The sequence below is a fragment of the Ornithorhynchus anatinus genome, chromosome X2 (genome assembly GCF_004115215.2).
Source record: "Ornithorhynchus anatinus isolate Pmale09 chromosome X2, mOrnAna1.pri.v4, whole genome shotgun sequence".
Taxonomy (NCBI): domain Eukaryota; kingdom Metazoa; phylum Chordata; class Mammalia; order Monotremata; family Ornithorhynchidae; genus Ornithorhynchus; species Ornithorhynchus anatinus.
Window position 1 is genome coordinate 22,708,047 of NC_041750.1, and position 15,712 is coordinate 22,723,758.

General features: G+C 42.3%; 1 protein-coding gene across 2 annotated transcripts in view; it reads left to right on the forward strand.

Annotated features, from left to right (window-relative positions):
* Positions 1–15,712, forward strand: part of HIVEP1 (HIVEP zinc finger 1) — a 145,242-nt gene that overhangs the window by 88,562 nt on the left and 40,968 nt on the right. For both annotated transcript variants that reach the window (XM_007670576.3, XM_029052785.1), the window contains exon 3: positions 7,774–7,827. In XM_007670576.3, coding sequence (XP_007668766.2) covers positions 7,774–7,827 — 54 coding nt within the window. The remainder of the gene's footprint in view (positions 1–7,773; positions 7,828–15,712) is intronic.

Sequence of the window (15,712 nt, forward strand, 5' to 3'; positions counted from 1 at the left end):
GTTGTACTGTACTCTCCCAAACTCTTTGCACAGTGCTCTGCACACAATAAGCACTCAGTAAATGTGATTGATTCTCATAGGCCGCAGGTGGTTCCCACTCGTAGTCTTGTTGAGTAAGATGGATCATTTAGAACCTGTAATTTCCATTTTTTTGATAGAGTAGAATGTTTTCTGTCATCGCGGAATGGCCGAATTGAAAAGACAGTAGCAGTAGACTATCATTTTCAAAATATTTGTGCAGTAGCTATTTGCTGAAAGGGAGAGAATTTTTTTTTCCAAAGTTTGTTAAAAAGTCTCATATTTCTCTGAAGGTGGATTTGCTTCCTCTGAGGGTAAATGCTAGAGGCTGAGAATTTGTGTCTGAGCTCTAAGTTTTAACTCTTCATTTATGGGTTCTTTGTGCAGCTTCTCAGTGGCTATATATGTACACTGGAGATATTTTTAAATAACATAGCATCATTGACGTTTGTTTCTGGCTTTTTTGCTGATTAAAATAGCTATTAGCAGTTAGCAAATTTAAGGGCTCTCATACAGATGTATAATGAGTGAAAGTAGGAGTTGTTTACTCATTGTCATAAATAGATTAGGTACATGTTGCCTTTTTTTTTTTGCCTCACTAAGTGGAGGGTTCTTCTACAGCCCAATAAATGACACGATGATTTTCATGATTTTCCTAGTTCTGAAATGTGAGTATGGGAGTCAGTCAATCAATCAATGGTATTTATTGACCCCTTACAGTGTGCAGAGCACTCTACTAAGCACTTGAGAAAGTACAACAGAGTTGGTGACACTGTCTCTGTCCACAAGTTTACAGCCTGCAAGGTCAAGACATTCATACACGAGAAATGCATGTTAAGCCTCTTAAGAAAGGAATAAGCAGAAGTGGAATTAATGATAATAATAATTGTGGTATTTGTTAAGTGCTTATTATATGCCAAGCACTGTACTAAGTGCTGGGGAAAATACATGATCATCAGGTCCTACAGGGGGCTTGTAGTCTAAGTAGGAGGGAGAACAGGTATTGAATCCCCATTTTACAGATGAGGGGACTGAGGCACAGAGAAGTGTAGTGTCTTGCCTAAGGTCATACAGCAGATAAGCGACAGAGGCTGGATTAGAACCCGGGTCCTCTGCCTCCCAAGATCCTGCTCTTTCCACTAGAGCACACTCCTTTCCTAACTGAATTGAACTCTGAGGGAATTGAATGCTTTTTAGAATGACTCCCATTTCTCCCTTTCCTGCCCCAGCTTCTCTGCTGTCTCCCATTCTTTCTTGGATATCCCAGTGGCACCCCTAGTTTAGTATATCTAGTGGTTGCTCATCCACCTCAGTATCAAAGAAAAACTCCTGTCCACTGGCTTTAAAGCAGTCCATCACGTGCCCCCTCCTACCTCTCCTCGCTTCTCTCCTTCTCCAGCCCGGCCCGCACACTTCGCTTCTCCAGCACTAGCCTTCTCACTGTGCCTCGTTCTCGCCTGTCTCGCCGCCGACCCCCAGCCCACGTCCTGCCTCCGACCCGAAACGCCCTCCCTCCTCTAATTTGAAAGACAACCACTCTCCCCTCCTTCAAAGCCTTCATGATGGCACTTCTCCTCCATGACGCCTTCCCAGACTAAACCCCGCTTTTCCTCATCTCACACTTCCTTCTTCACCGCCTTGACCTGCTCCCTTTGCTCTTCCCCCTTACCAGCCCCACAACACTTATTTACAAATCTGTAATTTTATTTATCCCTTTGCTTTTCCCCACTTCCAGCCCCAAAGCACTTGTGTACCTATCTGTAATTTTATTTTTTTGTATTGATGTCTGTCTCCCCACCTCTAGACTTTGAGCTCGTTGTAGGCAGGGAATGTCACCGTTTACTTTTGTATTATTCCTTCCCAAACGCTTAGTAGAGTGCTCAATAAATATGATTAAATGACTAAATGGGTGAAAGAATGAATATATCCCAAACTAAACTCCTCATCTTCCCTCCAAAATCTTCTCCTCCACTTAGCTTTCCCATCACAGTTGCTAACACCACTATCCTCTCCATCTCTCAATTCTGATGGCTGATCTCCAAGGTACTGGCATCTTCCTCAACTCCTCCCTCTCTTTCAACCCCTGTATTCCATGTTTCTCCAATCCTTCCGGATCTTCCTCCGCGATATGGCCAGGACTTGCATCTTCCTCTCGATCCAAGTGACCATCTCGCTGGTGCAGGTGTTTGTCATACCCAGCTTGACTCCTACAGCAGCCTCCTCATTGAGCTCCCTCCTTACAGTGTCTGCAGTTCGTACTTCACTTTTGTGCCTGAATCTTTTATCTAAAATATCGTTCCTTTCTACATCAAGCTGAAAGGAACTCAAACGGTTTTCTCTCTAATTATCCACTCTCTCCTCTGCCTATAACTAAGTTTGCACTCTTAGCTCCTCTCAAGCATACTATTGAGAAGCAGTGTGGCTCAGTGGAAAGAGCCCGGGCTTGGGAGTCAGAGGTCATGGGTTCAAATCCCCGCTCATCCGCTTGTCAGCTGTGTGACTTTGGGCAAGTCACTTAACTTCTCTGGGCCTCGGTTACCTCATCTGTAAGATGAGGATGAAGACTGTGAGCCCCATATGGGACAACCTGATCACCTTGTATCCTCTCCAGCGCTTAGAACAGTGCTTTGCACATAGTAAGCGCTGAAAAAACGCCATCACGGTTTATTGTTCTCTTGTTCTCTTTATTCTCTCTTGTTCTCTTCTACTGCCCCCATCTCTGCTTGCCCTCCCATTTATTCCTGTCAGATCAAAGTTCTCCCTGTCTTCAAAACCTTCTGAAATCACACCTCCTCTAGAAGGCCTTTCCTGATTTATTTCTGACCTTCCCACCATTTATCTTCCCCCACCCCCTTTATGCCACTTCACTGGTCACTTAGGTTCTTCAGTATTCACAATCCTCCATATACCTTAGGAATACGCCTTTATTAGTAGTCATTTATCTGTGCTTCAGTTCCTCAACTATCTTAGGGCGTAGAACAGTGCCACATAGTAAGTGCTTAAAAAATATTATTATTATTATTATTATTACTGTTATTATGAAACTTGGTGAATTTCTCTAGACAGCTGAGTTTGCTGCGCATTTTCCAAATCCTTGATTTGATGGTCTCAGTTGGGGTTTGTAAGGTTAAACAACCCAGTACAGAGATTTTGGTGGTGTTCTTTGCACTTTTCCTGCGTCTTGTGTATTGCAAGGATAATACCTACCCTGCCATGATTTGGTCTGAAGTCACATTGTGACTCAAGCAACACAGAGTTGAGTAGCTTCTTAACTAACCACTTAAGTAGTGGAAATCTCAGAGCTTTCCCTTTTGTTTCCAAAGTCAGAGATCACTCTCCTTTTATCATGAAGAGGCTAATTGTGATGGCATCTTTGATATCTTGTGGCATTTCCTCAGTGACCCATATGTTGAGAACTTCGCATGCAGAGGTCTGAGAGTTAAGTGCCCTTCCGGGAATGCAGATTACTAAAATAATCACTAAAGTGATTTAATCTCTTTGTGAAAGTGTGAAGGGTTTCGTATGTCTCAGAAAAACGGATTTGGGTCCTTCATTCTGTTTCTCTAATCGAAATCCTGATTTCTCACTCATACACTCAAGCATTATTATTCCAAGAATTTTGAGGATTTAAGGTAATAATAATAATAATAATGGTATTTGTTAAGCGCTTACTATGTGCAGAGCACTGTTCTAAGTGCTGGGAGAGATACAGGGTAATCAGGTTGTCCCATGTGGGGCTCACAGTCTTAATCCCCATTTTACAGATGAGGGAACTGAGGCACAGAGAAGTTAAGTGACTTGCCCACAGTCACCCAGCTGGCAGAGCCAGGATTTGAACACATGACCTCTGACTCCCAAGCCTGGGCTCTTTCCACTGAGCCACGCTGCTTCCCTGTCTTCATCTTTCAGGATTGTCATAATTTGGAGGATTGATACAGAAAAAATTGTATATATTTCCAGCCTTTTTTTCTTGTTTGGCAAGAACTCTGAAATTTAAATCTAGAGTCATCCTGGTTTCAGAGCAGTAGATCAAGATCAAAGTAGTCATTTCAGAGTAAAAAGTAATTTATCCAATTATGCACACTATTCTTGGCCTTCCCATCAGTTGGAGATATATAAATGGGGAGGGGCTCACTCCTACTCTCTCCCACCTCGTCTCTCTTCTTCCTCTCTATTCCACTTGAACGGGAAATTAGGAGACATAGGCAAGTCTTGTCATTATTATTCATAGTTTACAGAGGGAAAAACCAAGGCCCCCAAAGAGTTAGTGATTTGAAAATTTCACAGGGTGAGTCTGGATGACGTTGGTGTTCTGTCTGCTGGTTTACGTGACTAAGCATCATCTCGAAGGGCACAGAAAGCAAACGGGATTTTGCCACTATAAAATCCATGGCACATTTACCCCAGAATACTATACGAAGTTCTGACCACTGAATTTTAGGAAGACTGTGATAGAGTGGAAGAAAGCTCAGAGGAGAGAGGAACTCAGAGACCAAGTATAGAGAGGAAGGATGAGAATAAGCTTGGAACCTTTCAAAGCAAAGCGAAATAAAATGGATTGCCCTTAACAGAATTTTGAAGGACATAGCAAGGGCAAACACAGAATTGGTGTCTACCAAATCCTACACCAGCAGGATGAGGGGGCACCCCTTGAAGGTGGTAGGTTCAAAATAAACAAAACGAGACACTTCGCACGATGACTGTGAAGTTTGTGGAATCTTTTACCTCAGGAAGTTGTGCAAGCCAAAAGTATCAGTAGGTTCAAGAAGGGTTTGGATACATTTATGGACAAGGGGCAAGGACATTTATGTGCAAGGGACAGTGATGAGTGCTCTGTGGTACATATCTAAACAGGGTGGCTGTAGATCAAGGAAGGCAGTCGTCACTCCAGACACCGTGTTGCCGGTCAGACGACCGTTGGTGTAACCCAGTAATGGCATTGCTTTTGCTCTCTGTTCATTTGCGGTGAATGACAGCATGCTCCCAGACCTCTGTCAGGAGCTGTTGCTGCCATCTATCAGCAGTGGGGAGGTCCTCACTGCAGCAGAAATTAAAAGTTGGAAGAGAGCTGAAAGTGGGGAAGAAATACTTGTCAAGGCGATTTCCAGGAAAATCTCTAGCCTTCAGGGGACAGTTTTTCCTTTCACGGCATGATTAAGTAAGAAATTTTACCTTCTTACAGGGTAAGATTTTTTTTTTGGTGAGGGTGGAGTGTGTGTCCATTTCATGGAAATTTCACATGATGAGTCCGGATGACGCCTTATTGATTTAGTGTGTACGGTGAAATCCCTCCTATCCGTACAGAAATCAATCACTGGGAGCTCTAGTTGTTATTTTACTTCAGTATCCAGGGTAATTAATGCCTCAGCAAATCTGTATATAAAAGCTATGTTAGGATCCACCGTTTTCACTAAAAGGATATGAGCGAATGTAATTTTTGAATAAAATGGTAGTAAAGATAGGTAAGATCCTGGAGTTATTTTTTTAATTGTATAGCTGTACTCAGTCTATTCAGAATGTGTTTTCAGTAGCTGTCTTGCATTTGGCAGGCTTAGAAATGTAGGTAGTAACCACTGAAACACAGTGAAGGCTGTACCCAGAAGTTTGAAATTCCCTAGCAACTTTCTCAAAGGAATGCTTAGTTTTCCATAAACTGTAGGGTAACAGCTATATGTTGTAAGGGGTTAGGAATTTTTTTGTTCAGCACTCCATCTAAGCTCATTTAAGGTAAGGGAAATAATATTTTCTTAGGTGCTCAGTTTTTAAGCATATTGCAATATCTGCTAAAATATAAAATAAACAGTTTTATAATTTAGAAAATTGATATTTTGAAAAATAACACCAATTCTTATGCTTTGGGGTAAATTAATGTTCCCTGAATATGCAATATTAGATTGTTTATTTACTGTATAAAGTGCTTAAATCATGAGGAATGAGAACAAAGTCTATTTTAAATTGCTATTTTGAAGTTCTGATTCTTGTCTTTATTAGAAAAGCCAGAAATCTGCTACTGGGTTCTAAATTTTGTACTCCAAAAAGCAATGAAATTACTGTTCATTAAACTCATAAAGTTCCTGAAGGCGGGCTAGAGATTTTTTAGATTACTCAATAGTTTTGCTCTGATTTTTCGTACTTGAGTACCCCCGGATACTAGGAAAAACAACAAAGAATGGGTGCTAAAAATGAAAGTAGATTTTCAGTTGGACGAAGTAAAGAAAGTGGGATGATTTTATCCATTAAGTGCCGAATCCACCCTTAAAAAGCAGCTGGGTGGTTTCAGGAGTGCCTGAGAAGTGGCATGTTATCTAACCTCATCCTGCCCTACTTGAAGCTCAGGCTGTTGTCTAAATATGCAAGAGGAATTGATCCTTTGTCGGTCATTTAGGTCACCTTCGCAGACACCAGTAGGTCTTCACGGTTCATAGTGCCATCTTTGAATACAAAGGACAGGACAGACGTGCCTACGTATGTATATGTACGCATACAGACACACACGTGTCTCTGGCTCCAAATGACCTCAGTTCATGCAGTAATAATAATGTTGGTATTTGTTAAGCGCTTACTATGCGCAGAGCACTGTTCAAAGCCCTGGGGTAGACACAGGGTCATCAGGTTGTCCCACGTGAGGCTCACAGTTAATCCCCATTTTACAGATGAGGTAACTGAGGCCCAGAGAAGTGAAGTGACTTGCCCACAGTCACACAGCTGACACGTGGCGGAGCCGGGATTCGCACCCATGACCTCTGACTCCCAAGCCCGGGCTCTTTCCACTGAGCCACGCTGCTTCTCTTCTGGAGATAGATCATGCTGACATACTCAAGAATCCATTAGCCTCTCTTCGCTTGTCAATCCATCCCACGACTGCCCTGTGCTAATAGTTGGTTAAGCATTTGCTATGTACCAGGCCTGATACTAAGTGCTGGGGTGCATGCAATCCTTGTGGGCGGGGAATGGGACTGTTGTTCTATTGTACTCTCCCAAGCGCTTAGTACAGTGCTCTGCACACAGTAAGCACTAAATAAATACGATTGATTGAACGAATGAAAGGTTGGACACAGTCCCTGTCCCTCCTGGAGCTCACAGTTTCTCCTGAGTAGGTTTCTTCTCCTTCCGGACTCCTGACTCCTCCCCACCGTCACCTATCTACCCCAGACCTGCTCAGGAAATAATAGCAGTGACAGGCAGTGCCCCAGTGAGCTGGTAAATCGGCCCTCACTTCTCTCCCAGCTCCAGGCTTCCATAAGCAACGGAGCGGCCAGTGTGGGTAACCGTGGTTAACTAAGCACTGGAATAAATGGTGGGGGGCAGAACACTTCAAGGTCCCTGGAGGGGAACTTTCCCTGCAGAGGCCTCCGCGGGCACGTGCTCAGGATCCCCAAGCGCGAAATACACTGGAAGGTCTCTTTGAGGTGAGAGGGAACTGTATCACCACCCAAACATCCATGACATCCATCAGAAGATAAAGGATTCTCCATCACGGCCTTGGAGCTCCCAGTGTAGTATCGGGAGCCTGTCTAGGAACAGGATGTCTCTGGAAATAAATACTGATCATTTTTATCTGCTATGGATTTTTGTCTTACTGGATCCATTGCAATATTATCAGACAGTAAAGTATGTATTGCACCAATGAGGTACAGCGCTGTCGCAAGACCTAGGGGTCAAATTTGAGAATAGGCTGGTCTTGTAATCTAACAAGGGGAGCTGAGATCTGTCAACAATGTAAATTAAGACTTTTTTAATATTTTTTCCCTACAGACAAAATTGAAGAAGCACAAAAGGAACTTAATGGGGCGGAAGACTCACAAAAAGGTAAACCTAGCAGTGTCAATTTAGAATATGTATTTGTAGCTTTCTGCTCAGACAAGCTCTGTTAAAGTTGAAGCCTTCTACATTCCATTAATCTGTGCCAAAATGTGAAGATGCATGCCCAGTGGAAACTGTTCCTGATTATTAAAGCACAGATTTATGCCTTTTTTAATATTTAGGATGCAGAGCAAAGTTTGAAAACCTCCCACATAAAGCAACGTTGATTCATGCTTCTTCATGAAAATTTTTAAAAGTTATAGGGTTGTGGGGTTATTTTTTTTTTTTTGGTTTTGGTTTTTTTTGGCACTGTTGCACAGTTTGAAAACCTCCCACTCAGAAACCAAATTGATTCTCGTGTCTTTAAGTACTGCACAAAGTAAGTTACAGAAGCAAACTCGATAACTTTGCTTTCATATTAACATTTTATTTCTTCCACTGTTGACATCTTGCTTGACTTCTGATGGATTTTAACCAAGTTAGGCTGTTTCCACTGAAAGGAAATTGAGCAGCCAAAATAACTTCAGATTAATTTAACAGATCTCTCCTGTACTCCTCGCTCTGCCCCTGACTGTGTAACTTTCGAAAAGTCATTTTAATCTCTCAGTGCCCTCTTTTCCTCACATCAGTTTGATGGAGTTAATAGTAGTGAACTTACCCTTTCCTTATTTCAAAGACACATTGTGAATGTAGTGAGTTGTGTTAAGGACTTCAAAACTCTATAAAGTAAATCATAGAATAATAGCTATTCTGTAAGGGCAGTAGGGAAACATGATTGTCTTTTATTGAAACCTCTAAACATTGTACCACATTCACTCAGCTTTTCCCAAACGTAGAGATTGTGTTAAGAATCTCTGTATTAGGTGCCCATCCACACAGTAATTTCCAACACCATGTTGAGTTCAGTTCAGATGGATGGAGTTCTGTTCAGATGGATGGATGCTGTGAGAACATTCCTTATTCCCTAAACAGTGTTCTCTCAAAGCTCGTCGTGAACCGTGTGTTGAATGAATCAAGGATGGATCATGTTGTGTGTGTGTGTCTGTGTGTGTGTGTGACTGATTGCCCAGCTGACTATAGTTATATAGGTAAATACTCATAGGAAGTAACTGTGAGGTCAGAACATAAAATTAAAGTTGTAAAACTATATTTTGTTTGAAGGGCTATTTTGTAATTGTTGTACAAAATACTCCAGATACAATTCCTACATTTAAATTGGAATCTCTCTTCACCCTGTTAGTGAAGTTGAGGACCTCTCAATTTTTATCCTTTTTGTTGAATGTCTCCTGTTGCCTATCATTTGTTTCCTCTGGAAGACACTGAAAAAGTTGTACCCTGGCCTCTATTGTAGTAACTTAAATATTGGGTTATTTTGCAATTAGCACCCTGAGCATCCCATAAGAATAGAACATTGTCCAAAGGTTAAGTCTGTGTGCTTTTGGTATTTTTTTATATTTGCTAAGGACTTACTGTGTGTCAAGCACTGTTCTAAATGCTGGGGTAGATGCTAGTTAATGAGATTGGACTCAAACCCTGCTCCACGTGGAACTAATAGCCTAAGTGAGGCTACTTTCTTATTTTTATTAGTTTGAAGGGAAATCTTTGTTCTTGGAATTAGGACAGGAAAATACTACCGTGGGTGCCAAGTAAAGATTTGTGAGGAATGCCCCAGGCAGAGGCAAACACCACCAGTCCTGCCTTGAAATCTGCTTGAAGGGGGCTGACCATAAGACTTGCAGCCAAGTGAAAGGCTGCATGTGCTGTAACGGGTGGCCAGTTTCTTTGCCCCACCACTTGCTCTCGTGTCCGTGCTCAGCCCTGGCCGGTTCCACTGAGAAATTTCTCTTCCTTAGATCTTTTCCTTCCCATCTTTCCCTTTCAGATACAGGAGGAGGGATAAGGTGAAGGGAGGGCAAAAGGGAAGACAAAACTGAAGGGCTGAATGTCTAACAGTAGTGTGGCCTAGTGGATAGAGCACAGAGTTGGAAGTTCTGATCCTGGCCCTGTCACTTGTCTGCCGTGTGACCTTGGCAAGCCACTTCGCTTCTCTGTGCCTCACTTAACTCATCTTTAAAATGGGCATTGAGACTGTGAGCCCCATATTGAACAGGGAATCTATCAAACCTGATTTGCTTGTATCCCCACTATTGAACAGGGAATCTATCAAACCTGATTTGCTTGTATCCCCACCGGCGCGTAGAACAGTGCTTACCACACAATAAGTGCTTAGCAAATACCATCATTTTTATTAGTAGTAGTAGTAGTATTCAGAAGGTGTAGAGGTCAGACTCGGCAAATGGAACAGTGATAGCTATATCAGTAACTTCCTATTTGTTGACAAGAGGCATCTGGCAGTGATGGCTTGCACTGTAGAGTGACTTGCCGATTGTCACTACTGGTTAAATGCTTAACAAGAACCATATATATTAGTATTATTATTACTAAGGACGAGTGTAATACAATTAGTAGACATAGCTCCTGCCCACAAAGAGCATACAGTCAACTGGGAAGAGGCAGACACTGAAGAGATATGCTCATGAGTCGAGGCAGAAGTGATAAGGAATGTATAATATATATGACGGCGCATCCTCCATTGAGAAATGATCCCAGACCTGGGATTTTCCGACCACATAGGGCTCAGTTGCGATGACACCCACCCGTAGGGACGTTCTCCCTGAGTCAACTCAGAGAAGAGCGCTCTTTATTCAGTTGTATTTATTGAGCACTAACTGTCTGCAAAGTACTGTACTGAGCCCTAACTGGACATCCCCCGCTGTGTTGATTGCAGCAGTTCGTGGATTTGAATCTACTGTAGTGTCTGTCTCCCCTTGTAGTCCATGAGTAGCCTGTGGGCAGGGATCGCGTCTACAGGTTCTGTTGTACTTTCCCAAGAGGTAAGTATAGTGCTCTGCACAGAGTAAGCACTCAGATACCACTGATTGATTCGTTTATTCATCTGGATTGGGAGGGGATGTCTCATCACACTGAGCTGTCGTTAATTTTGACTGTCTTTATGATGACAGCCAAAAGGTTATACCTGAAAACGTCCTAGAATACCCTGCTTTAGAAGGCACTTCTGGATAAAACAGAAGTTCATTGTGTGGAGATACTTAGACCCTCAGACACTGGTAAATTCTCCGACAAAACATTTGCTTACGATGTTTGGACCCATCATTTTATCTGCTGTAGCTGCTTTATAGGTAGGATAGCGTCATCAGATTATAATCCTGCTGTGTTTCAATGCAGCTTGACAACAAACATTCATTCATTCATTTGATCATATTTCTTGAGTGCTTACTGTGTGCAGAACCCGGTAGTATGCACTTGGTAGAGTACAGCAATAAACAGACACATTCCTTGCTCATAATGAGTTTACAGTCTGAGATGGGGGGGGACAGACATCAATACAAATAAGTAAATTACAGATATGTATATCAGCGCCGTGGAGCTGGAAAGGGGAAAGAAAAAAGGGAACAAGTCAGGGCTATGCAGAAGGGAGTGGAAGAAGAAGAAAGGAGGGGCTTAGTCTGAGAAGACCTCTTGGAGATGTGCCTTCAATAAGACTTTAAAAGGGGGGAGAGTAATTGCCCGATTTGAGGAGGGAGGGCGTTCCAGTCCAGAGGCGGGACGTGGGCTAAGGAGTCGGCGGCGAGATAGGCAAGATCGAGGCACAGCGAGAAGGTTGACATTAGAGGAGCGAACAGAAACTAGCAGATTTTGAGTATCACATGCCTAAGCACAAGGAGTCAGCCACAAGTGTCATGTGATTTTATTTGCACCTGCTTTCTCTTTCTGCTCATTACTGAAAGTCAGATGACTTTTATGTGACTTGGATATTAGCAATTATTCAAGCCAAACAAAGCGTGAACCATTTGTGGTTGGCCCAAATACCATTTTGATATTATTATCGTTGAAAATCTTGCCCAGGCTCAGGCACTCAACAATACTAACCTTAGTAGCATTTTCTGGTTTTCAAAATGGCAGTGTCCACTGGATCATCACAATGATGATAATAAGAATAATGTGGTATTTGTTAAGCACTTACTATGTGGCAAGAATTGTAGTAAGCCCTGGGGTGGATTCAAAGTAATCAGGTCAGACATAGTCCCTGTCCTTCATGGGCTCTGTCTTATCTAGGAGGGAGAACAGGTATGGAATCCCCATTTTATAGTTGAGAAGACTAAGGTACAGAAGATAAGTGACTTGTCCAAGGTCACAAAGCAGGCAAGTAGCAGAGCTGGAATTAGAACCCAGGCTCTCTTTCTTCCAGGCCCTTGCTCTTTCCACTAGACTATGCTGCTTCCTGGGGATGGATTATGTAATTTTCTCAGGAGGGGTTAAGCCAGGATACGTAATAGGAAAGAGAGCCAATCGCGTGCCTTAAAGCCAGTTTGGACCAGGAGTGTCTACTTGATGCAAAGAGAAATGGGTAACTGTTTGAGGGTTTTGAGGAGTTGGTAGACATGCGCAGAACAGTGCTTTATAAAAATGGTCTGGGCAGCATTATCAGTGGGATTTATTTGAATGCTTATTGTGCGCAGAGCACTGCGATTGGGAGGGTACAATACAACAGACTCGGCAGACACATTGCTTGCCCACGACGAGTTTACAGTCCAAAGGGGAGCGGAGTGAGGTGTGGACCTGAGAGGGCAGAGGCTGGAGGCAGGGGATTTGGCGAGGAGGCTGATGTAGTTGTGAAGTCAGGATGTGACAGGTGCCTGGCCCCATTTGGTGACCGATTGGATGGACAGGGAGTGACAGACCTGACATGATTGAAGGAAAGGCTGTGCTGTGGGGTTTGGAGAGCAGCCAACCATCATGCCAAGGTAATGAGTTTGAGTGGAAATACATAAATGGTCATTAGTTGGTGACTTGATTACATAGATGAGATGCTTGGGTACCTTAGAGATGGTAGAGGATCGGGGGACTAGGAAAGGGGCATGGAGAGCGGGGACTAGGAGAGGATTCTGCTTGGTGGCTACAGTGACCTGGTCTAGGATAATAATAATAATAATAGTGTTGGTATTTGTTAAGCGCTTATGACGTGCAGAGCACTGTTCTAAGCGTCGGGGTAGATACAGGGTAATCAGGTTGTCCCACATGAGGCTCACAGTCTTAATCCCCATTTTACAGATGAGGCAACTGAGGCCCAGTGAAATGACTTGCCCACAGTGACACAGCTGACAAGCGGCAGAGGCGGGATTCAAACCCATGACCTCTGACTCCCAAGCCCGGGCTCTTTCCACTGAGCCACGCCGCTTCTCTGATGGAGCAGTTAGCTGCACAGCTCCTACCCCTTAATGATGGTATTTGTTAAGCTCTTCCTATATGTCAACCGCTGTCCTACTGGGTTCTACCAGCTAAGCGTGGGGCCTTGGGCACAGAACTCCCCAGATCGTGATCATCCGTCTGTTGCTGAGTGTTTGGTCACGATACTGACCACAGCTTGACGGTGTTTGAGCTGCTGCAGTACGTCCAGTATATATAGGCCAAAGGCTTACTACAGTGCTCCGCACACAGTAAGCACTCAAACAATATCATTCATTAGTCCCTAGGAGATTACTTCAATAATTCTCCATGTTGAATCAGCATTAGTGGAGTAGTCTTCACCTATGTAGATAATAATAATAATAGTCATGGTCATTCTTAAGTGCTTACTATGTGCCAAGCACTGTTCTAAGCGTGGGAGATGATACAAGTATATCAGGTTGGACACGATCCCTGTCCCACATGGGGGGGGGTCACACACTTATCCCCATTTTACAGATGAGGTAACTGAGGCACAGAGAAGTGACTTGCCCAGTGTCACAGAGCAGACAAGTGGCAGAGCTGGGATTAGAAGCCAGGACCTCCTGACTCCCAGGCCCTTGCTGTATCTACTAAGCCATGCTGCTTTAGTTAGTTAATCCTGCCTCATTTCAGGCAAAGGAAGTCTATTAACTGAATGAGCTGTGTAAACGAAGAGAGATAAACCACTCCTGAAAGATGCCTTTTTAATATAACCTTATGGAACATAATATCTTTTTGCTTCTGGGAAAGGAGGAGAGCTGAGGCCATTTTCATCTCCAAAATAAGTTTTTTTTCTGGCTTTCCTAGTGTTCATTGCCAATTTGAGTATTCATGTCTAACGTATCCCAAAATTAGACACCAAACAGTACTATATCAGTCATGTCTAGAACAACTAGAAATCTAGTATATAAAGTGACACAGAATAAGACCAATACAATATTAATAATCTAATCATTTTTCTGCAGCTGGGATTGTTCATTGCGCTCTTTTAATAATTCCGTTTTACTCTTCTATTGCGTAACTTCAGGAAATGAAAATATAATTATGAATCTGATTAAAATTAATTGGAGGCTGAATTGTCATAATGCTGTGTTTCCATACTAGCTAAATCGTACCTTTAAGTGAGACTGCTAATTAAAACCGTGGTCGTTAAACTATACTTAATAGGAGAGTTCTCACCTAATGATTAACTCAAACCATATATAATTCAAATTTATTTTAGTTTAGTGCTAAGAATTTGGATAGGTGATACAATACTTTATGGAAAGGGAGCAATGCTCCTGAGAGTATCAGATTTTTCTTTTTTATCCCCACCACTCCAACACACACACTCTTTTTCATCAGTAGCGTGAAAGTCATATCACTACATAATATCAAATTTCAATTATACAATCTTCAGAATATAGGAAATATAACAGTCTCATGGCAATTTAAGTAATTTATTTGGAATATCGCTGGTATTCCTGTCCTTGGATTGAATGTATAACATAACTTTGCATTGTGAATGAGTTGAAAAAGCATCACGTCAAGTTGGGAATAAGTTAATGTTTTGAAATACCAGGCCCCGAGGGACCCTTGCTTTAGTTTGGGGAAGGATGTAAGTGCTAGATTTATGATATTTGATTTTCACCGTTTTCATCTGGCTGTGTTCATATGAGGTAAATGTGCCTTTAAAGAACATCTTCAGCTATCTCCAGCTTTCTGTATTTAAACCTTGCTTCAGGGACATCAGCGGCATAATTGGACAGGGAACATTCCCTTGGTGTGGAGAAGAGATGAAATTGTTCAATATTTATTAAATCTCATAAACTTCTCTGGGTAGATATGGATTTTTTAAGGATGATTAGGAGAAACGTGGTTGCTTTGCTTCTGTTCTTTATTCTTGGTTTATTTTTGCCAACCCACAACTTCATTAAGGAAAAAAATAAAAAGAAGGTATTGTAATAATGTGTGGGTTTGAATAGATTTGGAGACAGTTCTGAGAATTACCCAAACAAAATTATAGAGCTGCTTCTATCAGTCCATTGTTGGGTTCATTCAGGTACAAATGATAAGAGAGGAAAATGCAGGTAATCCATTCAACTTATTGTCTTACTTTGGGAAACGGGTATTACAGTGCGTGCCTCAGAGGGGTGTTGATTAAAACAAAAAAATCGGATGCTCGATTGAAGAGGGGAAAGCATTTCAATTTATGCAGAGTGCTATGCTGTGGTGCTGTTTCGTACATCCTACCCAAGAAAAAATGTAAGACTTGATTGGACGATAATGAAAATATTAGCTCTCATTCCATCATTCATTCAATCTTATTTATTGAGCGCTTATTGCATTCGGAGCACTATACTGTTTGGGAAAGTACAGCACAACAATAACAGACACATTCCCTGCCCACATTGAGTTTATAGTCTATAGGTGGGTGTGGGAGACAGACACCAATATAAATAAATAAATTTCAGATATATACACAAATGCTGTGAGGTTGAGAAGGGAGAAGAACAAGGGGAGCAAGCCAAGGTGATGCAGAAGGGAGTGGAAGACGAGGAAAGGTCTCCAAGCCTAATGTATGGATTTGATGATTTTACTTGAGGGTGTATGTGGGATCACT